This window comes from Mesitornis unicolor, unplaced genomic scaffold (assembly GCF_000695765.1).
Source record: "Mesitornis unicolor isolate BGI_N332 unplaced genomic scaffold, ASM69576v1 scaffold18475, whole genome shotgun sequence".
Lineage (NCBI taxonomy): Eukaryota > Metazoa > Chordata > Aves > Mesitornithiformes > Mesitornithidae > Mesitornis > Mesitornis unicolor.
This window is the reverse complement of record NW_010183670.1, coordinates 3,200-26,936: the sequence shown is the minus strand read 5'-3', so window position 1 is coordinate 26,936 and position 23,737 is coordinate 3,200. Positions and strand designations below refer to the sequence as shown.

General features: G+C 36.9%; 2 protein-coding genes across 2 annotated transcripts in view; one reads left to right on the top strand and one right to left on the bottom strand.

The window, feature by feature from the left end:
• ARL13B (ADP-ribosylation factor-like 13B) overlaps positions 1-22,669 on the bottom strand; it is a gene marked incomplete at its 3' end in the record, with an annotated part of 36,719 nt that extends 14,050 nt beyond the window's left edge. Inside the window, exons 1-3 of the mRNA XM_010184235.1 lie at positions 22,499-22,669; positions 21,043-21,113; positions 17,958-18,207 (exon numbers count right to left, since the gene is read on the bottom strand). Of these exons, the coding sequence (XP_010182537.1) occupies positions 17,958-18,207; positions 21,043-21,113; positions 22,499-22,557 (380 nt within the window). The remainder of the gene's footprint in view (positions 1-17,957; positions 18,208-21,042; positions 21,114-22,498) is intronic.
• Positions 8,733-9,611, top strand: STX19 (syntaxin 19). The gene has a single exon (XM_010184234.1). The coding sequence runs from the start codon at positions 8,733-8,735 to the stop codon at positions 9,609-9,611; it is 879 nt and encodes a 292-aa protein (XP_010182536.1).
• Positions 22,670-23,737: the final 1,068 nt, after the last annotated feature.

The following is a 23,737-nucleotide window of genomic DNA, read 5'->3' as shown; positions in this document are numbered from 1 at the left end:
TCATCTCTCATCTATTAACTATTTTCTTGGGCAATCCAGTGGGCAGCAATCAGTAGGATGCTGTATCCTAGAGAAGTGGGGCCTCAGAAGATATAGCAAGAAAAGGTTTGTTAGTCTATGTTTTGCTTATGTTAACATCCATGAAAGTCAAACTCCTGATCCACAAATAGGCAGAAATATGTCAAGACTGTTTTATTCTTTCCTCTTCAGTTACTGGCAGCTCATTAGCTTTTCCAGGAAGTCACAGGAAACATAATTCTTGATAGTTTTAACAAACAAGCAGATAGGAGAACTAGCCAACAGCTTCAGGCCTCCCATGTAGACTGTAAGGCACTCTAAGATTAAGCTCTAAGGCACTCTTACCACATACTTTTTACAGATTGCATTTAAAAGCTTTTAACTACATTGAAATAATCTAAATAGAAGGTGTCGACACATTTTAAATTACATTCTTCTTTAGCATTCTAAGCCCTTGTGTCTTCTGGACTGTTGACAGCAATGACAAACCAGTAATTACAAATCAGTAACTTTTTACTGATTGACACTAGAGTCTTTCTCAAATAAGCAGGCTTATTTCATTTCTCTAGTTTGCTTTTCATGCCTTCAATTCTTATGCAAAACAATCTTTTGAATATTAACATAAGCTATAATAAAAACTGGTGAATAAAGTGCTACAAGATTATCTGCCTGCAAATACCAACTAAGAGTTTGCTTTCATGCAGCTGCATGGAGATATGAGACATTTCTCTAATTCAACCTTTTCCCTAAACAGTTCCTCCAAGTCACACTTAAATAAGAGAATGGTTAGAAATAAGATTCTAAACTCATCCTGTTTGTAATACCTCTAGGCAACTCTAGAGCAACTTCATTGTCATATTTCTGTTTGAAGCGGTGACAAGAACGTTAGCAATTATAATTAATTTCATTTTGGTTACGTGGCCTCATTCTTACCTCATGTCTGAATCATATTCCTATTTACTGAAAACATATTCTCTGACACACTTTGCTATCAGTTGAATCATACCTATTGATCAAATAGGCTGCATCCGAAGAGATGCCTGAGCTCACATCAAGAATATCATGTTCAGCTTCCAGATGTGTAATTCCAAAAGCAATAACAATCCATGATATTGCCATACATTTTTGTATGAGGTTTTAAAAAAATGTAAATACAAATTATTTTCTTATACTTTATTTCACTTTGATACATCAATACCTAGGCAAACATGAAAGTTATTTATTCAAAGTTGCCTATAAAGTATGTTTTTTAAAAAGCTACCTGGAAATCCTCACATTTATTACAGGTGAGTTCCAAGGCTGTGATATGTAGCCGCATGGTCTCACAGAGATGAAATGGGAATGTAAAGCAGGTGGGATGTTGCACAGTACAAAGTTTGAGCCTGCAATTCAATTGTCAGGAAGACAAAAATCTTGAAACTGATTTATAGCAACACAAAGTTGTTAACTAGGAGTTCAAACTATACATCTATTAAATGGAAATAATTTAACCTGTCCTCTATCCTGTTGCAGCCTTTTCTCCTAACTTATTTTCAAATACTGCTTTAAAATATATTGATATCATGTGATCTTTTGGCAGAAGAGATTATGATTTTCTTTCTGGATTTCTGTGACCTGTAGGTGGTCATCACATTGGCACCAGCTAATTAAGTGAAGGTGCTGATTTCTAGTATTATTCTTGCTGGAAATAAATAAACTCGGGTATCTACAATGTGTAATACTTCTTTCTACTGCTCATTTTTGAGGTCTCTTCAAGAGCACTATTGACAGTTAATCACTGGTCTAATAAGTGAAAAAACCACCATCGACACATTAAGTAAGTTCTTCAGTTTTGCCTTTAATCAAGACCTACCCCATTCCCTTACCAATTACAGAAAATAATCTACAGACTAATTGATTTGAAGAGTGAGATCATTGTTTTGTCAGTCAGGTCTTGTAGGTACAGTATGCGTCACCGTAACTTGCCTTATGTCAGTGCAAAAGCATGATCTCACCACCTTCCATTACTCAAAGTATCAGTAGGGAAGATGAAAAGAGCTGTCTGCAGACATCGAAACGGTGGTGGATGCTTTTCCTCAAGTCTTCCACGTCGGCAGCCACCCATTTATTACACAGGTTCCAAAACGCCAAAGAACAATCTCAGATTTGCCACTGATTCACTGTGCATCCTTGAACCAAACACTTCATAAAATACCAAAACTCACACATTTTTCTAACTGGAACATAAGGGAAGTACTGCCAGTTGTAGAGATCTCGAAAGTATAAAAACTTGTAATACACAGATGACGAACAAACTGTTGTATTCTCCCAATCTACCAATGCTAAATCTATACCTTCTGTTATTCCCTTCTCTTCTTTCTCAGGATTCTTTCCAATATCATGCAACACCACACAATCAACACAAGACTGCCACATCTCCTACAGCATGATTGTGTTACAGATTTCTGGCCAAATGGCCAAGAACATCTGAATTATTTTAAGTAACTAAGGTCTATTTTCCCTTGCTATAACTCCCTTAGAGGGCTTACTACAGCAGCATGATTTGATTACATTTTTCTAGCAGCTTTAAACTTGTTTTTACCCATCTTATGAACTCCTTGAATACTCTGATCTGTGTTATTCCATTTGAATCTGAATGTTTTTACATTTCTCCACCTCCTGCACTCAATTTCAGACTAATTAGAGCAGCTCCCAAGCTACCTTGCTTCAAATGCACTATTTTCTATGCTCCTGCATATTGGTCATCTTGGTTTTACTGTGCAGCCTTATGTGCAGCTGTGGGTAACACCTCAAGGGGACAACCAACCAGATTGGATTTCCTTAATGTTCCTTAGTAGGCAATACCAGAAGCAATGTGCTACAAGTTATTTCCCAAAGACAAAGCCTGACAAATACAAATGACCTTTGCACGTGTTTTTTAATATTAAGAATGAGATACGCATTGACACTTAAGTCCCCTGTGCTGAAAATGTTATTGATTTTGCACTACCATACAGTATGTATTCTGATACAATTTAGCCATCTTCCACATATGAAGACATCTTTTTTTTAGGCCCATAACCAGGGCAAGCTCTCTGCCTTTGGTATTTTCCTGTTGGACAACTCCCACACTTCCCACAAACAGAAACTTGAACTTAAAACTATTTTTAAATATGCTTTTCAAAGGACTTATCATCTTAAGACAGAGATGCTTTAAGAGGGTATTTTCATCTAGCTACCTTGCTGTGTGATAATCCTTGGTTTAAACATGTTTATTTACAAGGCATTTAAGTTAAAGGAAACTTTTTAAACAAAGGAGAAACCAAACATAACCTGCAGTAAGATTGCTTACTTTAGTTACTTAATATATATCTTTGGGTAATAAAGCAATCAAGCAAATAAAACGTCAAACAAATTCCTTCTTTTCTTGTGAGAATATGTGAGAGCACAGCCTTTGGAGCAAACTCAAATTTGAACTCAAACTGAAGTTTCAACTCAAACCCCTAGTTTTCCCTTCAGGCTACTTTAAGTACGTTAAACTGCAGGCATTAAAATCATGTATGTGCCTTACTAATTTTTTGTTGCTGAACTTAAGATACTTAGAGCAATAATCAAGTTCCAGACCAGAGTATGACTTCAAACATTACTATGAACCATTGTGCTCAAAAATAACAGTTATAAGGGTTTGTTGGTACCACATAACAGAGCTATAATGTAATTTCACTGCAGCTTGGAAATGGATTAAAAAGAATAATAATTTTTAAAAAGATGACTTGTGACCTGAAATCCCTTTGGGACATGTTGCCTGAAAGTGTCCTCTACACAGTACCCTTAATCGACTCATAACTAAAGAACAGGAAAACAAACTGACCCTTATTTTTCTTGCAATCAAAAATAAAAAGTAGCTATTTCAGCAGAGGTAAGGAAAGGAGGATGATACAGAACGCAGATCATACATCTCAAAGAGCTGAAGAGAGAACTCTGTCCCTTGATAGTCTTTAAAATGAATGTAAGGCAGCATGCAAATTGCATCAAAGACCAAATACAAACAGAGGCTTTTGTGTCAGCCGTTTTAATGAAGGTGCTGAATAATCAAGAAATAGTGAACAAAACCATGGAAATAAATAGGAGGTTTTGGTAAGTTGGGGGGTAAGGGGGAAATAAAACAAAGTAAAAAAAGAAGCTATTCAGTCTAATTACAGCCAGTAACATGAGTTCCATATGATCAACTTATATCCTTCACACATCCATTTATGCCTTTTAACTTCATGCAGCCCAAATCTCATTTTTGGATGTAGGCTCCCAGTTTACTGAGTCTACTGATAAATTAGATAGGTGGAAGAACATTCTATATGGCTGCTTTGCAATTAAATGAATGTACCTTTCAACTTGCTTTTGGCTTTTGTGGTTTTTTTGGTTTTGTTTTTGATTTTTTTCCACTTAAAAAATGGAGAAGGTAGTATAAAAATTTACATTTCCATCAAATTCATTATCTTTCAATTTAGGTCATGCTTTACCATCATGACAGATTACTAATAGTGACCCAGTCCTCAGGATCTATTATTCCTCTATTCAGTGTGCTGAGGTCATCATCATTTTAAAGACTTTCCTAGCCATGTCATCAGTTCGACTGGGCATATTCATAACCCCGATAAGCAACACCACAAAGTCATCAGAAGGCCAAAGACTCTTGCAATATCCTTAAAATGTATTTGACAAGGATGTAAAAATTATATTTCTGAACCTGTCAACTATATATAACAATATATAAAGATGCCTACCAGAAGAACAAATACAAACCTAATCACCAGTAGATCTGCATGATCAAAACAGTGTAGGGATGGTGGGGCAGGGCGAGAAGCCTTTCTGAAAGATAAGGTATGCCAGAGTGACCAAACTGAAATGCCACATATGCATTCCTACTTTTTCTCCCCAAATACGTGTATGAAAGCACATCGATAACCCTTAAACTCCAGGTACAACTTAGGTACTGGGAAAAGAACTGGGTTGGATTCTTCCTTCTTCCCCTTCCTTATCCCTGCTACCTCCTCTCCAAATCCATCCTGTAGCCCTGTCTGTTCTTTGGCTATGCTTTCAATCTTACATTGCTTCCAAGTGTGAACAGAGAATGCACAGTGCCACATCGGTCTGACCAAGTTATTGCACCCATATTATTATAGCAACTCAAGTTCTACAGATTATCTTTTATTAAAGACCAGCCAGCAGCTTGTGATTCCAGCTCCAAACATGCTGTTTCAGCATCAGAAACAGTTCAAAGATGACACAGCACCATTTATGATGGAGGAATGGCCCGAAACATGGGCAAATCTCACTGATGCTCTTCTGATTTACATGTGTAAGAGCACTTAGGGCCATTTTTAAATGTGGTCAATCATTTGATCCTACAGTTTAACAAGTTCATGCTTTCCCATCAATTGATTTACTTTGCCTTTACTGCAGTCAGTCTCCTGGCTGTTTTAACCCAAATATTCCAAACTTTGATGAAAAAAAAAAGAGCCTGATGAGGATGTGCTAGGCTGTGCTACTTCATCACTTCAGAAGGATCATCTTTTAAAATCTTTCTTTGAATGTGAGGGACACACTAAGTCACTGGAGTGCTTTCAGTCCGTATATTCCCTTTACTCAGTGCTAAAAGAATCGGCATATTCTCCCTCTACTGACAAAAACTTCAAGGAAATAGATCTTTCATCTCAATCAAAAGAACAACAGGATGTGCCCTTATACATACACACAAACACATAGGACAACAACAAGGACTCAGTATATGAACAAAGTTTGTTGTGGAACACTCAAGAAGTCAAGCCAACAATTTCCAAGGTTCTCTTTGTCATGAAGACATCCTTATTTATTTGAAACCAGCATGTGGTTCAGTTGCCAGTGTTATCAACCACATCTATTGGCAAGCATGTTCAGTGGCAGGTTTTGAAGGCAAGCCCGAGAGGATATAAGATATGAAACTAGGTTTCAGTTGCTTACATTCCACTCTTTAGTGAGACTGATGTTTAAACAAGAAAAAAAAAAATTCCATTAACAACAATCTTAAGTATTGTCTGCTTACTTCTTTGCAAGTTTTATATTTGAGAATATTTGCAGAATTGCAATTCTGCCACTTCCCCTGCCAAGAAATATAGCTATTTCAAGACCAATGCACCCAAAACATTGAAAAGTTAGTTGTTAATGGATACACAAATTGAAGATGAAGCCCAGAATAGTTCTTATGCTCCTGTGTTTAACTTACTTTCAAATCATAGGAGATTAATCACATGAAAAATCGGTAACTGCCCTTTTGCAAAATTGTACGGTGTTCTGAAGGAGTAACTGGATGACTACATGCAAGTTTTTGAGCTTTTCAGTAATTACTTACACTCTCTTAGATACAAGAAAGTCTTGCCACCTCACATCATAAGCATTAATGGTGCCCTTAAGAACCTGCTTTTAATCACAGGCTTGTTGAGCCATGCTAAATTAACATAGGTCAACAGATGTGTTAGGCTATACTAAAACAGATTTTCAGGTCACTTCTCTGAAGCCTTGTTTAGCGCTCCTGGTTCCTTTCACATGCCCCAGACGGAACTTTCCCTGCAGCAGCCTCAGTGGTGCCAAGCAGCTCTGAAACATTCCTAAAGAACGTTACCGGGAAGAAACTGCCTGACTTCTGCTGTGGGGAGGAACACAGCAAGTTAGGCAATGAAGAGGAATTACTGGAACAAAATTACTCCATGTTGCATTTTCCCCACCCTGAAGTAATGTTTTCCAATAAATTACTTGCAGGCTTGCCTGATCACAAGTCTCAGTACATTACCGTAACTTTTACCGACTGCCAGGCTTTTTGGATTCTCTTGATGTGAATCAGCAAACACTAAATTCAGATACTAAGGCATTAAGGAGGGAGAAAAGCAATAAGGGAAATCCACACTAGGGTAGAATATTGGCATTCTTTCTCATGATTGATCTCTGTTGCATTTAAAGTTTGGTTTTTCAGCTAACCCTCCTGCAGACAACCAGATTTAAGTCTGTGGAAGACATGTTCATACTGTTCAACCCCATGACTTCTGTTATGCAAAACTCTATTTAGCGACTTGAAATATGCATAAGAGAGCAGAGATACCACAGCAGTATTATTTGAAGCTGTTCAAACGTAACAAAATTGTTTGCATATTGACAGGTTACTGGATTGATCCTTTGCAGTTATTACAAATGTGTCCTTTTGGTACTATAAAAAAATACCGCATTTGCCTACTAAAAGAAAAACAAAAATCTTTAGAATTGAGGTTTAAGAAAAAATGTACCTATAAAACACTACCATTACAGAAGACTGCCCTGAAACCTTTGAAAACAGCCAAAAGATACTATTGTACTGTGTAACATTTACACTTGAACAGCCATTTGAAAGATTCACATCCAACTTAACCAGAAGATCCCAAGTGAAAAATCCCATGATCTGCTAATCCTGAACATTTTCCTTTTTACTGAAATTTTCCATTCTTGATCATAGTCCAAGGAAAACATTCATGTAGGGTTTGAAGAAAATACTTTCTTCCCTATAATTAAAAATAGTTGAACTGGAGTTGAATATTTTCTAAAACATACACAATAGAAACTCTCTCTCAGTTATATATCCAGTAAAGCTTGCACAACAGATAGGCAGAAAACAGAACTAAATCCACTTTCTATTAAATAAGAAACAGTACTGAATTGTATCCTAATGTGGTGCACAAAGTACATTTGCATCAATTTTATGAAGACTGCAAATGACAGTGAAAAAATAGATGACAGTAATCTAACAAAGGCTTAGAAAATCTTCAGGCTGCCACATTAGTGATACAGAGTCACCTCTATGAAAACTCATACATTAAAAAAAAAGGTATTTTCATGCTCAATTATTACAGTTCTGTCGTTCTGTTTTGCTGTAGAGTTAACTGCTTCAGTTACTATCAGTTTAAGTCCCCAGGAAAGGGAAGGCAAGGTAAATGGAAAAAAGCTTTTCACTGGAGCTAAACTAAAATCCTAATGTAAGTTATTCAAGCAAAAACTCCAATTCATTAGATAGTCTGTCTCCTAACCTCAAAAGCTGAAGTGTGTGTTTCCTACCAAGAACCCAAAAATGGAGCAGCAGATTCACTTCTGTTTCAAAAAAAGTTTAGAATTTGATTAGTTTTCATCAAATAGGGAAATACAAGAAAATAAGTATTTTATTTACTCTCTCTTCTTTCCACAAATAAAAGTCCTCTCCACATGCCATATTCTTCATTGTTCCAAGTTCTGGATTCTGCATCACAAATCTACCACAAAAATGGGCTTGGACTACAAATCACTGTATATGGACAAAACCATTATAGTGAAGAAGCTGAGGGAAGACTGTTAACTGTACCCATAAGAAGATAAATTAAAAAGATAAATTAAAAACTTTAGGCTATGATTAAGTCCTAGAGAAACTGTGCTAAATGGTGGAGTGCACTAACACCACCTATCTTGTGCATTTGTTCAGCATACCTACCCCTTCCTATTCATTGCTACTTTTACTTTAGTTTTGTGCAGAGGGAAATAACTCTTATCTTCAAGACTACTTTTCATGTATACATATAACTGCTAACATGGATTGTTGTTACACTTTGATTACAGTGAAACAAGGAAAAAGATATTGGACTTAACTCCCCATGTTGCAAGAGGGGAAAAAAAAAAAACAACTGAAAAATACCTGAACACAGAAAACCATGAAAGACCGCCTCCAGGAGCTTAAACTGAGAGCTAAGGAACTACAGATAGCTGGCGAAAACAAGGGTGCAACTGTACAAGAAGAAGAACAGGAGGAGTTTGAACAGCAGGCCATTATTTATGAAAAAGAGCCCATAACTGAAAGGCACTTGCATGAAATCCAGAAGATTCAGAATGAAATTAATAATTTGGTGGAGGAAGTTCATAAATTCAGTCAACAACAAAAAAGTCTAGTATCTTCAATGAGAAGATTCAGTGTTCTGAAAAAGGAATCTAACATAGCAAGAGAAATAAAAATACAGGCAGAGCACATACGAAAATGTTTGGATGAACTGTCAAAAACAGTGAAAAAAGCTGAAAATGAACATGGGCCATCACGTGCCACAGTAAGGATTCTAGCTTCCCAGCACGCTTTCTTATCCCACCGTTACCTAAATGCTATGCTCTCCTACAACGATGCTATAACTGCTAAACAAGAGAAATGCAGAAGATTTATTGTCCGTCAGCTTGAAGTAGCTGGTAAAGAGGTATCTGAGGAAGAAGTCAATGACATGCTCCAGCAAGGAAAATGGGACATTTTCAATGAAAATCTGCTCACTGAAGTAAAAATTACCAAAGCTCAGCTTTCGGAGATTGAACACAGACACAAAGAATTAGTGAATCTGGAGAACCAGATCAAAGACTTGAAGGAACTTTTTATCCAGATATCAGTTCTGGTGGAGGAGCAAGGGGAGATGATCAACAACATAGAAATCAGTATGAACAACACTCAAGAATACACCCAAGTATCTAAAGAAAAATTTGGGCTGGCAGTCAAGTATCGAAAAAGAAACCCTTGCAAAGCAATATGCTGCTGGTGTTGTCCATGCTGCAAATGACAAAAATAAACTGTTTGAAATACCAGTCATTCCTATTTAGTAACTGATCTTGTAAAGCAGCCTCATGATCCCTCAATTGCTTCATTTTTCTTCCCATTTGCCCCTGTGCAGAGCTCTCAGGTAAACCTGCATCTGCTTTTCCCAGCAGAGTCAGAAGAATCCAAAGATTTTTATGGTTTTCACAGAAACACGTGAACTAGGAGAAAGCATCAAAGGACACAAGTGACACGTTTTTGTTCTTCCACTAAAACTAAAACAATAGGTCAACAAAGCTACCTGTGCTTTTGGGTTGTTGTTAAGATTTTTGAAAATATTGTTAATCTCAAAGACAGGATCTGTAAGAATGGCTTAGTCACCTTTTACAAAATAATAATTAGTATCATGTTATAGTAGGACAGTGTGCACTGTCTTATGGAATGCAAAACTGACATCAGGTTATTTATTTTAATAATACCATGCTGTATTCCCTACAGATAGGCGCTGAGCTGCTATCTTCTGAACACATTAAAGATCACTAGCAGCAGAAGACCATGTCACTAAACCTACAGGAATATTTGTCAGCAGCCTGCTGAGAAGCCAAGCATTAATAAACTGACATAGAGATATTTACATTATTCAAATATACAGACAGACCCCTGCCAGCTAAGGATACAGGAATCTAATACTTCATTACACAGTGATAAGACACGTTCTCACTGCTGCTGAGCCTGTCTAAATATGCAGTTGCCTCTGCAGTCTCACTTTTGCTAGTACAAAAATGAAGGAAGAAAATAGAATAAAAAATTAGAACTTCATCCTTAGAAAAAAAGCCCCCATAATCTAGAATGGGAGAAAGATTTAGGTTGGAAAGAACTTCTAGGGGACATCCAGACCAATCTGTTACTCAAACTTTTGCTCAAATCACAATAGGAATTTCCCTGGTTGCAGCTCTTGTCCACCACTTCTCATCCTACCACCATGCCTCTGAGAAGAGCCTGTTCTGCTGCCTCCATACCTTACAAGTAGGCAGCAGGAAGCTCTCTCCCTTAGTTTCTTCATCTAAAGTTTGAACAGAGAGCTCTGACTCTCCTCATACATCACACACACTGATATCCAAGCGTTGACTCACTATAGTATAATCAACTTTTGTCTTCATGGTCTTCTTGTAGTGGGAATCACAGAACCAGACACAGTATAGGACATGCATTTATTTGTACTACTACAGGAGGGGCCAGAAGAACTACTTAAAGGTTTCCGGAAGTCTAAATGGTTCCATGAAATTCTGCTAATTGTAGAAGCCTTGGATCCTCTTGCAGGTATGTAAAACAGATGCCTAAAGTAGCAAATACGAATACATCCCCCGAGTACCTAAAACAGAGCAGCTAGACACTGACTCAGCCTGGCCCTGAAGATAACTTAGATGTTCTTTATGGAACAGCTGAATTAGCAATACAGGAAGTATACCACCACTTTATTTTGCGGCAGCAGCTATTTCTGCAGTGAAGAGAAGCAAACAGATGCTTCTGTTTTCCATAATCCCAATGGTTGGTTTCTGCTGTGTACTCAACCCTTTTTGGAACTGAAAGAGCTCTAATACAATTTGACAGAAAATAAAAATGCAACTGAGACAAAACCAGTCATTTTCCAAAAGAAAAAACAAACCAACAAACACCACCACCTCATGCTCTTTTACTGTTTTTACTTTTAGGAAAGACAAAGCTACATAACAGATAGACCTTTCCTTCTCTCTTGGCCTTTAAAAAGAAAGCCATTACAGTATTTCTGTGAAAAATTATTGTAGCCAGCATTGACAGAAGAGAAAACCAAAATACAACAAATACCACCTATTTACACAGCATACCCCATGCAGGAGTGTTCATACAAGCATCCTTATCTGAGAGAGAAATGTGTTCCTGGGCTAGCCCTTCCTCTTCACATCACAGAGATGTTTCTTTGAAACATCATGCTCTGGTTAAACAAGAGCTGTACTTTAAATTCTGGAAGAAAACTCAAGTTTCAGTAATACCTAAGAAGACAGCTGCCTATTCATACACAAGTAAATAATTCAAGTAGTTATCATCTGTATATTGATTAGAAAATGGAAAAACAGAAACATACATAACACGCTTCAGAAGAACTGAGAAGACAAAAAACCAGAAAGGCTTGTGGAAAGCTTTTTCTTAATACATATGCCATTAACTGAAAATAATTAGTATTAACTACAACTTACACTGACACTGAGTATTAAAAACTATTTACAGCAGAAATTATGCAGGCCGAAGTAATCACTAAAATAACTTTCCTTTTTTTTTTCCAGTTACATAGTTATGCAGAAGAGCAAACAAATTAAAGTAGAGCTGCTAGTATTCTAATAAGAAATGTGAAATATTAACAGTTACAAACCCTCATCACCGAACTAACAAGTAGGAAGCAGCTTTCTACTAAAAAAAAAAATAGCTGTCCAGCAATCTCTCTGGTATAAAAATATTAGCCACAGCAAATGAAATTGTATTTCCCCTTGCCTGTGTTTTGTGTCAAAGTAAACACCCTCTTCCAAAAAAAAAAATAAATAAACACCACAAACAAAACCAGTATTTATGAGCCTACATAATATGAAGTGTAAATATTCCTTTCTGATAAAAGGAATGAGAAAACAATTCAAAGAAGTAAATTTCAACTTGCACACCTATATGTCTTGAGGATTCTGACAGAAGAATGGACCCATGAGCACAAGAACTGCAAGAAGTCTTATTTTCTACAACTCAGTTTCCCCATACATAACAGACTAATGAACTACTTACGCACTTGAGTGTTAAACAAGGCCTACATGAGCAAACATAAATTAAGCAGTAACACTGAACAGTAAAATACAAAAACAAAAACAAACCACCAGATATAAAGTTTAACATCTTCAAGTAATTTGTACCAAGAGTCAATAACAGCCAATTCTACCAGCACATTAGGAAAACTGTCTTAAAATGATACTGTGATACCTCCATGGGCTGTGATAGGTGCTACAGTACCAACTCAATTTGAAGCAAGTATCACACTGAACAATATCAGAACTCTTATATCTCCATATTACTGTATCAGAAAGTGTCTTGTGCCTATCTTATGCTCACATTGCACAATTCATCTTATTCTCTTTCCAGGCTACTGGGCCTCCACTTCTCCCTGAATAGTGCATAGGCTCCCTATCCATTCCTTTATCAGGGAGGATGAGAAGAGTTGTGTTACCCTTTACTCTTCTGCCAGCAGGGTGTCTTCTTACTCCTGCCAAAAAGCAGAGTTGCCCCATGCATAGGCTTACTATTGGATTAGGGCACATCATAATACAATAGATTGGGCTGGAAGAAGGCAAAATGAAGGGTAGGCCAGTGATTCCAACTCTACTTTGCTCTGTCATGAAGACTGCATCTCAGACTCTTCAGTAATGGATCCTGGTTTTTTGGGTGGTTGGATTTTTACAACTTCAACTTCACAACAGCAAATGAGAACATCTTGAAACTGAGTGAATCTACAGAGCACTGAACAAATACATACAGAGCAGTGGACAAACCTGCTATCACATAACAGCAAACAACTGGAGAGTATTTTTATTTAAATGTTACTATCAGAAATGTTTTTACTGTAATGAACCAGACCCTATAGTTACAAACAACATTGTCTTCTTACAGGAAGGAAAATACAGTTATCTAAATTAGGATATGTTGTTTTCTTTTTTAAATCCTTAAAGATAAAAAAGAGCTATGCCTAGATAAAGGAACTTCATTATTCACTATATATTTTACTCAATACATCACATTAAAATTTGTTTACCTGAGTAGTAAAAGTTCCCCCCCCCACTTTTTTAGTCCATACTTGCAAGGACAGTTAGCTCCTACAATAACCATCCTGCTGACTTATATCAAATTTATAATGGTAGAAGAGAGAGACCAAAACTAGTTTTAATTTATTCACTTCACCTATTTTCAAAGGCAACAGACAGCTGAGTACTTTGCAAGTTGCACCACAACCAGATATGGCATGTGCTTACCCAGCCAGAAAGGAAATGCTGAATGGAGGAGGAGAAGGAGAAAGAGGGTAAGACTTCAGGAAGAAGTGAGAGAGGTCAGAGTATGTAAGAAAAGGTGAGCGTATTACAGAACTTATTTATTCATTAGTACAGAGTTACACAAATTGTATTTTATTTCCTCTTGGAATTATTAGTGAACAACCAGTTTTCTAAAAGCATTCAACAACAGCACTCTTAATCCATATCTTAATGTTCTGAACACCAGAAACTCTACAAGTAAAACACGAAGAAAGTTTTAGTAAGCAATAATTTACTTAAAAGGAAACACAATTTCTGTTTCAAGTCGCTTTTATATAAGCTGAGGTAGTCCATGGTGTAAAGGCCTATCAACAACTCTGACAGATCAGAATTCTTGTCCAGAGGCAAATTCCTTCTTCCATTGCTACCACTCTAGTATCATTCCTTTCCAAGTCTTATTAACTAATAAGGAAAATACTACAGAGCACAGCCACAAATATGATATGCAATGCTACAGGCTTGGGGAGGAGGGGCTGGAAAGCTGCCTGGAGGAAAAGAACCTGAACATGTTGATTGACAATCAGCTGAACATGAGCCAGCAGTGTGCCCAAGCAGCCAACAGCATCCTGGCTTGTATCAGAAATAGTGTAGCCAGCAGGAGCAGGGAAGTGATCCTTCCCTTGTATTCGTTCCTGGTGAGGTCCCACCTCAAAGACTGATCAGTTTTGGGACCCTCATTACAAGGAGGACATTGAGATGTTGGAGCATGTCCAGAGAAGAGCAACAAAGCTGGTGAAGGGTTTAGAGCACAAGTCTTATGAGGAGCAATTGAGAGCTGGGGTTGTTTAGTGTGGAGAAAAGGAGGCTGAAGGGAGAGCTTATCACTCTCTACAGCTACCTGACAAGAGGTTGTTTTGAGGTGGGGTTCAGTCTCTGTAGTTGTAGCTAGTGATAGGATAAGGGGACATGGCCTCAAGTTACACCAGGGGAGGTTTAGGTTGGATATTAGGAAGAATTGCTTTATTGTAAGGGTTGTCAAGCACTGGAACAGGCTGCCCAGGGAGGGAGATGGTTGAGTCACCATCCCTTGAGGTCTTTAAAAGATAAGTAGATGTCATGCTTAGAGACATGGTCTACTGGTAGACTTAGTAGGGCTCGATCAATGGTTTGATCCTATGATCTTGAAGGTCTTTTCCAACCAAAACCATACTATGATTAATAACCTGACAACTGAATTGTTTCTTTACAAATACCAAATTCAACTGTCTGATGCGCAATGGTTTATTTCAAAAGTCCATCTTCACTATCAGTCATAAATATTTTATTTTTCCCTGATCCAACTGGCAAGATTAGTTTTGTCCAGATAGACAAAAGCCCACAAATGCAAAAGTAAATGGCAATCCTGCCTTTTGATTATTATCTACCAGAAGTACAAGAAGGTATAACCCACAGGGTATTTCAAAGACAAGAGGATGCTAGGTACACACAGTGATACACCCGATACTGCATATACAGCAACTTCTGCTGCTGCCTTCAAAATCCAGAAAAGACTTGCATCCATTCTAACAGTATAGTTATATATACTTCACTGTACAAGATACTGCATAAAACACAGTTAGGATAAATAATATTAGTGCTGACTTTTGAAATTTTGGTACATTGGTTCAAGCTATGCTTACAAAGAAACATGAATATGTAGCATAAACATTTTAACTGTTTCATTCTGATCAAGTCATCAGTACCTCTTTCATCATTCTTCAGCACACATACACTTTAAAGTTATAGTTCACTCCTTTTCATTCCTTTAGAGTTTAGATTCTTTTATTAGCTTTTAAGATAATTGGTAATTAAGAAAACATTAATGAATAAGCACTTTGTATTTAAGCATACAAATAAAATAGTAGAGAAATCTACTGCACCTACAGGAAGCAGAGAGCAAACAAATTACACCTGTTTTTCTGTTTCTACTACAAAGCAGTAGTCCAGACCAGAGACACATTGGTGGAGTGAGGAAATCACACAGAAGGAGTCTCTCTCTCCTCTGGCATGAAATGATAACAGTATTCTATGAAGAGGGAAATAGATTGTGCTTTGCACTGCAAGAGCATGGGACAGAAGGGAATTACTTAAAGTAAACTTCAACTTTCCTGCACTTAACACTCAGATGTCATTGCATTGTTTTCAGTAAATACTGGCCTTCACACATTCATGCACAGACTAAAATGGACTAATTAGAAACTTAGCAAGATATCAGAGAACTTATTGCTATGCGGATAGCAAGTATCTCATTATTAAAACAGAAAAACATCCAAAACACTACTCAAAAAACAAGCAACAAACAAACAAACGTAAAGAAAAAACACCAAAAAAACTACAAAAAAGAAAAGCTGAACATCCTTAAAACATGAAAATATTAAAGTCTAACTTTCACTATAAATTTGGAAACTTGTGGTATCCTTTATTCCACTCAATACATTTTCATTTTTCACTTTTAGGGTCTTAAGGGAAAAAAGTTTATGCCACAGAACTCTTATTTGGCAAGCATGAGTGATGACGATTTGCAGCTCCAACCAAAGACATCTTCAGGGACGGGAAGGTGCATGGGACCAGTTTAATCTCATTTGCTAAGTGCTCCATTTCCATGCCACAAACACTAGTGCTTCCTGACCAAGCCTTCCTGCTTCACAATATAAGAAGCGCTTCAAATACTGGAACAAATTCTAGGGTTTATGTGATTTGAACATGCCAAGAGTAGCATAGCTATGCCATGAACACAGACACCAAACAGAAAACAAGACAATACAGGAAAGAATTTATAACTCAAGATGCAGACTCGTATAGGGAGCATAAATCAAAGAACTACTGGATCCCTCCACAGAACTGGACGCTGCACGAGCAAATTCTGTTCAAACGCTTGAGGCTCAATCAATTTGAAGGCAACAACAAACTTACTTCAGTCACCATCAGACTCAGTCAATACACTCTGCCTTCTGATCAGCTACTTGCATGGATCAAAAAGCAGCAGCAAGTCCCAGGGAAGTGACTGGGCTCTCTGCAGGTACAACCAGACACCAAAATAATCTGTATTACAGGATTAGGACATAGAGATTTCTATTAAAAAACCCCTAAAGTTGTATTTATTCAGAAACACAGAACAGTTGTCAACTGTCACAGTTGCATTTTCAGAACAGATTTGATTTAAACTAGCTGCATTAAGTTGGTTTTATTGCCTTCTCTGTACTAATAACACTCAGATAGCAATAGAGGTTAAAAATCTAATTTATTTTTCAACATATACACTATTAGCTTGTTGAACGACACTCCACTTGATCAAAACAGATTAGCCAGTTTCTCCCTGAAACCACCAGACCATCACTACTTCTTAAGACAAGATTCTTTATGATATCCCCAAAATGTCATTTAATTACTGTATTATGGAGGTCTTATGCCTGCTAGACAAAGATATTGTCATGATAAACTATTATAACTTTTGATAGTTTATTTTGTAACTTCAAAAGGGTATTTCTCCTCAAAGACCTTTTGTGTGGCTGAATTTAATAACAGGTTACTTCAAATATTTTACAAAACCTAGTTTTTAAGCAGAGAAGCTCCTGACTATCTGGTCTGTGAATGTCTCCAGACCTTTAGAAAATTCAAATTTTTTTTTATTATTTAAACACATGCATTGAAACAAAAGCATATGCCAAATACTATTAAAGGAAGGCTTATTTAATGAGATTTTGCTGATCATGTATCAGCAGCACCCCCATGTGTTAAGTGAACAAGACACTGCTTAGAGATTACTGATATTGCAGAATATAATCAACCATTTACAATTTAAGTAATTGATGTAGGCCTGAATACTAACAATACTTTTACATCATGTTGCCATGCCAAGCTTGCAAAGCCTTTAAACTATTATACCATTTCAAGTAATAGAAGAATTTTAAAAAGTTAAAAAAAAAACCCAACTCTTATTCTTTTACTACTGCTAATAAAAGAGAAGAGAAATAAGTATCAGCAGAAAAGACTAAATAAAATCTAATATCAGATGTAGTGAATGGATTCAGTGTACCACCCTGAACAACTCAAGAGGGAAAGAAGAAGGGAAGAATGAAAGAAAAAACTTTGTTCACTAGTATGATACTAAGATTGGTATAAATAAATACTTCACAAAAACTGTAAAACTAATTGTAATATTACCTACCGCTAAAGTTACTATAGTATTAGTGTGCTTTTCATAATACACATCAAAACTGCATAAGAAGGTGTACTGAAGGTCAAAATTCACACAATTTCAGATTATTAGGAGAACATTTATTAGTAGTACTTACACTAACATGGGTTTTCCTGATATCTTAGGGCTGTTTAAAACTTCTATCATGGCTTGCTTGGTTTCTTCCATTCTTGCAATGTCACTGGAATCCACAACAAATATTACACCGTAGGACTCAGCGTAGTAATTTCTCCAGATATTTCGAATTTGTTTTCCACCTCCTAAATCAAAGATGGTGACTTCAAAGCGTCCCTGTTTAAGGTCAATCTTGGAAAACCCAACTGTTGGAGCCACATCTTCAGGAGACTCTGTCAGAGTTCAAAGAAGAAAGCCTTCAGTAAAGTGTGCTTTGTTATTTAAAAAGGATTTTACATTGTGATTTGTGTAGCAAAATTCATATTTTAAAAACATGGAGTAAACCTTCCCTGTCAAGTGACACCATATTGCTAACCACATTTTTTTTTTACATTATGATTTTCCCTCTCCTCAAGTAATTTCCATATTCAGGTTTTGGCCTTTCTTTCTTTGTTTTTATTTGCCATGCAATATGCAAAAATACTATAGCTTTATATTTAATACTTTTGCTTGCTGTCTCCTTTTCCAGAAGGCACAGAAAGCCTGTATTGCATGACACCACTAAGCTGTCTCTGCAAGGGTGAGTTAATTGGATCTCTGCAACTGTTTCATGTAGCTTGGTAGCACAAGGCAGGAGAAACAGATGTAAATTCAGCTTGTTGAGAGGAAGAAATGAAGGTACGGTCAAAAGCACTGTGCTCTGAAGAGCAGTGCAGAAGGTAAACCACCATCAGCCTTGTGCGAAGATATTCCTTTTTTTGAAAGAGTCCTTCACACACAGCCAAGATAAGGACGAGACCCCTTGTCCAGAACAGCATAAGCCAAGACTCCAGCAAGAGAAGTGTGCTGGAGACCATTTGTGGAAAACTACAGATTCAGAACACAGCAGACTTTATTTTGAAGAATGTTTTGCACTGTGAGCCATAAGTATACGCTCTTACAAGAGAGAACAATGTGAACATAAAACATTGGTTATGGTTGAAATTTATTGATGGTACTGAATGTAAGGGGATATTGCTGAAACATCTGTTCCTACTGTACAGTGAGGTCTCAAATAACAGCCAGTCTTCAGTGTAAACACAGGGGCTGCTGCCACATAAGCTGCAGATCTATTTTGTCAAATACGACTTTGGGGACCATGCTGATTTGCCCAGGTTTAAGAGCCCTAAGAGCTGAGATATATTGGGTTTCTGCTAAAAGCCAGCAATCATAACTGTAGACTCCTCCTATAAGCTGTAAGACTGGTGCACAGACAAAAATACTGGTTTTACAAATCCTGAAGACAAACTGAAGGTTCCAATCTCTGCAAGCCCTGTCAAGGAAAAAAAAAAAAAATGCTTTCTAGGGCAAGCACTCAATTCAAGTCCTGGGAAACAGTCACAGAAGTCAGAACTATCTAAAGGTCTAAAAGACCTTTAGAAATAACTGTCACATTTAGCTGATAAAGGCATTGAAGTTGATTTAGAAACAGAATGGAAGGCTAAAAAATGAAGCACTTACGTGTTCAGGGCAAAGATTCAAGAATATAAATGAGAGAATATTTGTAACTTTGTTCACACTTTAGCAAGCCTGTGAACTTACATAACATGCCTAAACAGAAAGTCCAGGTGGAGTCTCCAAGTCTGCCAAAACACTACTTAGTACTTCTTGTTATTACACAAGATGAAAGTTATTTAGAAAGACAATTCCACAGGGGCAGGAAAAAAAAGCATAGAGAATTTTTGTTTTCATAAGCACAAGCTTTATCTCAAATTATGTCCTGCTTGCACATGTCATTGGATGGTGCAAAGTACTTTCCAAAATCAAGTGGTCACTTACTGAAATATGTGCCTAGAAAATTGCTAGTGCTTTTCTGATGATAAATATGATATAAAGTATGTATCACTACAACCATCCTTTATGTTATATACGTACAGATGCAATTTCCTTCTCTTGAACCTTTTTGTCATTATACACGCTTACAGCTCTGATTTTTTTTTAAATACAGTTTACTGATGTATGTGCGTTACTGGATGGTCACCTGAAACCAACTTAAGCGTGTGCACACAAGAAAAAAGGAAAACCAAACTCCCAAAAAACCAAACAGGTCCATTGATTTCTCTAATGTATACTAAGATGTGAAACACATCATTAACCGGAACATTTTGCATCATTGCATTAGTTCAAAGTAATTATTAATTAGAATGTGGTATGCAGCCTTCAGAGTTTTTGTTCTACACTTTCTTTCACTTAAAGCAACTGATGGAGACAGACAGCTTGCTTGTAGTTACAATGTTCCTTCATCTATTTATTTAACTACTGCAAAAACATTCTTCCAGTCCAAAAATACGCTATGATGCTCATGAAATTTTAAGAAGAGTCCAGAACAGATTTTGTTGCAATTTAGGATTTTACACAACAAACAATACAGTGGTCAACCCAAAGCACGTAAGCACCAAGGTACTCTGAACATCTGGTCTTAGTGTTTCCAAGATAATTAAACACCTCTACAGACTAATTTTTTCTGTCTCAGTGGACTAAGGGCTCTAATGCTGCATGGTGCAATGTTTAACAGGCAGCTCTCTACATACTGTCTACCTTGCCTCCACCATACTGTTAGCTTTGAAAAAGATGTGGCAGACTGGTAGCAACTTTGTGGAACTACCACTGATTTAGTCTACGTTGGCTCAATATGATGTTAAGTGCAGTGGCCAGTGAGCAAACACAGAGCTTGCTCTGCCACTTCTGAAGCACAAAGCACATGACTGGGAGCAAGTATTTTTTAAGTCAGCCTAGCACGACTTGTCAGATACCAAAAATCAAGATCTTTATGTTTCCAAGGTAAGACTCCTTAATTTTTCTCTCATCTGCAGGTCTTCATGCAATGGGGCCTGTGACATGCTCACTCTGGCAACCACACTTGAACCACTTTTGGTGGTACCATCACCAAAATTTTCTTTCAATAATATGGGAGATATAAATTAGGAGATGAAGCAATGTTTTTAGATTAAAATGATGGAAAAATCAGTTATTTTACACTTTTTTTCACTCTTTCAGTGCTCCATTTAGATGATAAATTAATTGCTTACCGCCTTGAATTCCACGGACTGTAGCAGTTTTACCAGCATTGTCAAGACCCACCATTAGTAGTGTCACCTTCCTCCATAAGTAGAAAAAAAAAAACAGACACACATTTAAAATATTTTTTTCCTCTAGTTAGATATCACTTATTTTATTAAGTTTTTTAATACATGCATAACAAAATTACCACAAAGTAGTAGAAATAATAGGTATCAAAGCACCAAGCAGCACACAATTGTAACAATGCCTATCTGGTGTTCAGTATGTCAAACCAAAAAAATTAGACGAAATAGTAGAACAAGGTGCAAAATGAGAAGTCTAATATTGTGCTCTAAGTTTCTCATGAGAATGATTTTGCTTTCAACTTGTAATTGCTGAAATTAATTTCATGGTACTGTAAATTTCATCTTTTTTTGTGTGTGTGATCATGGTCTCTAACAATTTCTGTAATTTCATTTCCATTCCCCTGAATTTTTATAGTTGCTCTACCTCAGAGTTGTGCCTATACTAGAAATTTATTTGTCTCAACCAGTACAGTTGAACAATACTATGCAGTATACAAGACTTGTGTAGACAACATCACATGTTGTAAATAAGCAGCACTGGTACTCACTGTGCTTTTGTTTCAAGCATAAGCAAATGTGCCCCTTTAAGCGAAGAAATACTAAAAACATTTTTATTTCCAATCTTAAAACTATTATAGCATCATACATGAAATATAATTTATGCAAGTTCTTTCAGAAGCATCAAAAAGCTCCAAGAAAAGAACCTAAAAATGAACAGTAAGGTCATAAACTATACTTTAATAATAAGCTAAAATCAGAAGAGTCATGAACATTTATAAACTCACAACTGTCTATAATATATTGGATGCACTATCTGTGCATTTCTGCTAATTGGAGGGAAAAGGATGCAGGACGTCAAAGAAAAAGTAACCAGAACAGCAGAATTCCATGAGCCAGAATGGATCACCAGGCTACCCATAAAATGCAGCATTAAGATACTTAGATCACAGTAAGAAAACCAGTATTACACTGGGGCTATAGTCTACTCCTGACAACAAAGTGTTTTAACACATTGCACTTCAGAATTTCAAAATGCAGAAATTAAATCAATAAGACAAAAAACAAAGCAAACTTTACATAAACATTCTAGCATCACCCTATAATGCTCAACTTGATAAAAAAGTATGCAATGGACAATATTTTGAACTTTTTATTTCCTTGAAGTCAGAAACAAAGTATCTGAATTAGAGATGATTAACCCTTCATTTTTAAGTTCAGAAGAGGTACTGAATCTCTCTTGGAGGGAAAAAAAAAAAAATAAAAAAGATGGATTTTGTCTCGGAATTAAAAAATACAAAACAATGTTAATATAACAAATAAAGTAAAACATAAGCGAGGGGATGTGAAATACAGTTTGGGAAGATCAGCAGAGAAATGTAAAATACTTTGTCATGTTTACCTGACAGGTTCCTGCCACCGTTTTAACCAGCTGCAGCAATTGGCTATTAGACTGAACATCCCTCTTCACAAGTGATGCAGAGCCACAGAAGTTACAGAAACAATGTGGACAGGTCAGAACAACCCAAGAAGACTGTGAGAGGACTGCAGAGGCCCCACTATTGTCTTGTAACTGCTAGCAAAAGAAAAAAAAAAGTTAAAAAAATGCATAGTTAGCCCCTATGTATAACCACTGCAAGTCATTTTCCTAGTAGTAGTCTGTTCCTTCACTAACACACCCCACAGCTCTGCTGACTGACAGAAAATAAGGACTAATTTCAAGCATGAGTAAGACTTGTAAGAACATAACAGATTAAGACATTAAAAGCAAAGAAAATCCTACCTGTTATGTATATTCATTTAACTCTTGACTTCGTTTACAAGAAAAGATCTCACAAGAAGGAAACTGGGTTCTTTAGTGCGTACTTTGAAGAACTGGCAACTTAATATCTATTTAATTTGGTGACAATTACTAGAAGTATCAAATACTCCCATCGTTTTACAATCCTGCTTTCTATTCTTCAAGCAGAAGAAAAAGGGAATACTCCTCTTTCTGATGTTCTCTTTGGAACAAACAATGCAGAATAACTGTGTCATCACATGCATGCTTATTTCTTTATATGCACACTTAGCTATGAAACAGTAAAGCTTATACAAACCATGCATACACTAAGATGCAAAAGCTTTAAACCTCCCTTAAGTTACTCAGCTGCATTAATCCTACTGTGAACAACAGTAGTCATCCAGGTAAAGGCCTTTCACCAGCAAGCTTTGAGCAATTTTCCTTCATGAGTCCAAATCCATAACCCTCCCTGGTAGGATGATGTACCAAGTCTGGCTGCTATTTTGTTCACAGCAACCTGTATGGTGGTGTGCTCTGTATTTTTTGGTAAAACACTGCTGATAACACACAAATATTTTGGCTATTACTGGACAGTGCTTGCACAGCATTCCTCTCTTTCTCACTTTGCCCTGTCCCCCTCCCCCCCCAGCCAGTAGGCTGGGATGGGCAAGAGGTTGGGAGAGGACACAGACAGGACAACCAGCCCCAAATGAGAGGAGGGACATTCCATACCATATGATATAGTGCTCAGCAAAAAAAACAGCTCAGGGCAAAGAGGAGGAAAGGAGAATGTTTGTGGTTATTGTGTTTGTCTTCTCAAGCAGCCATTAAGTGTGCTGAGGCCCTGCTTCCCAGAAA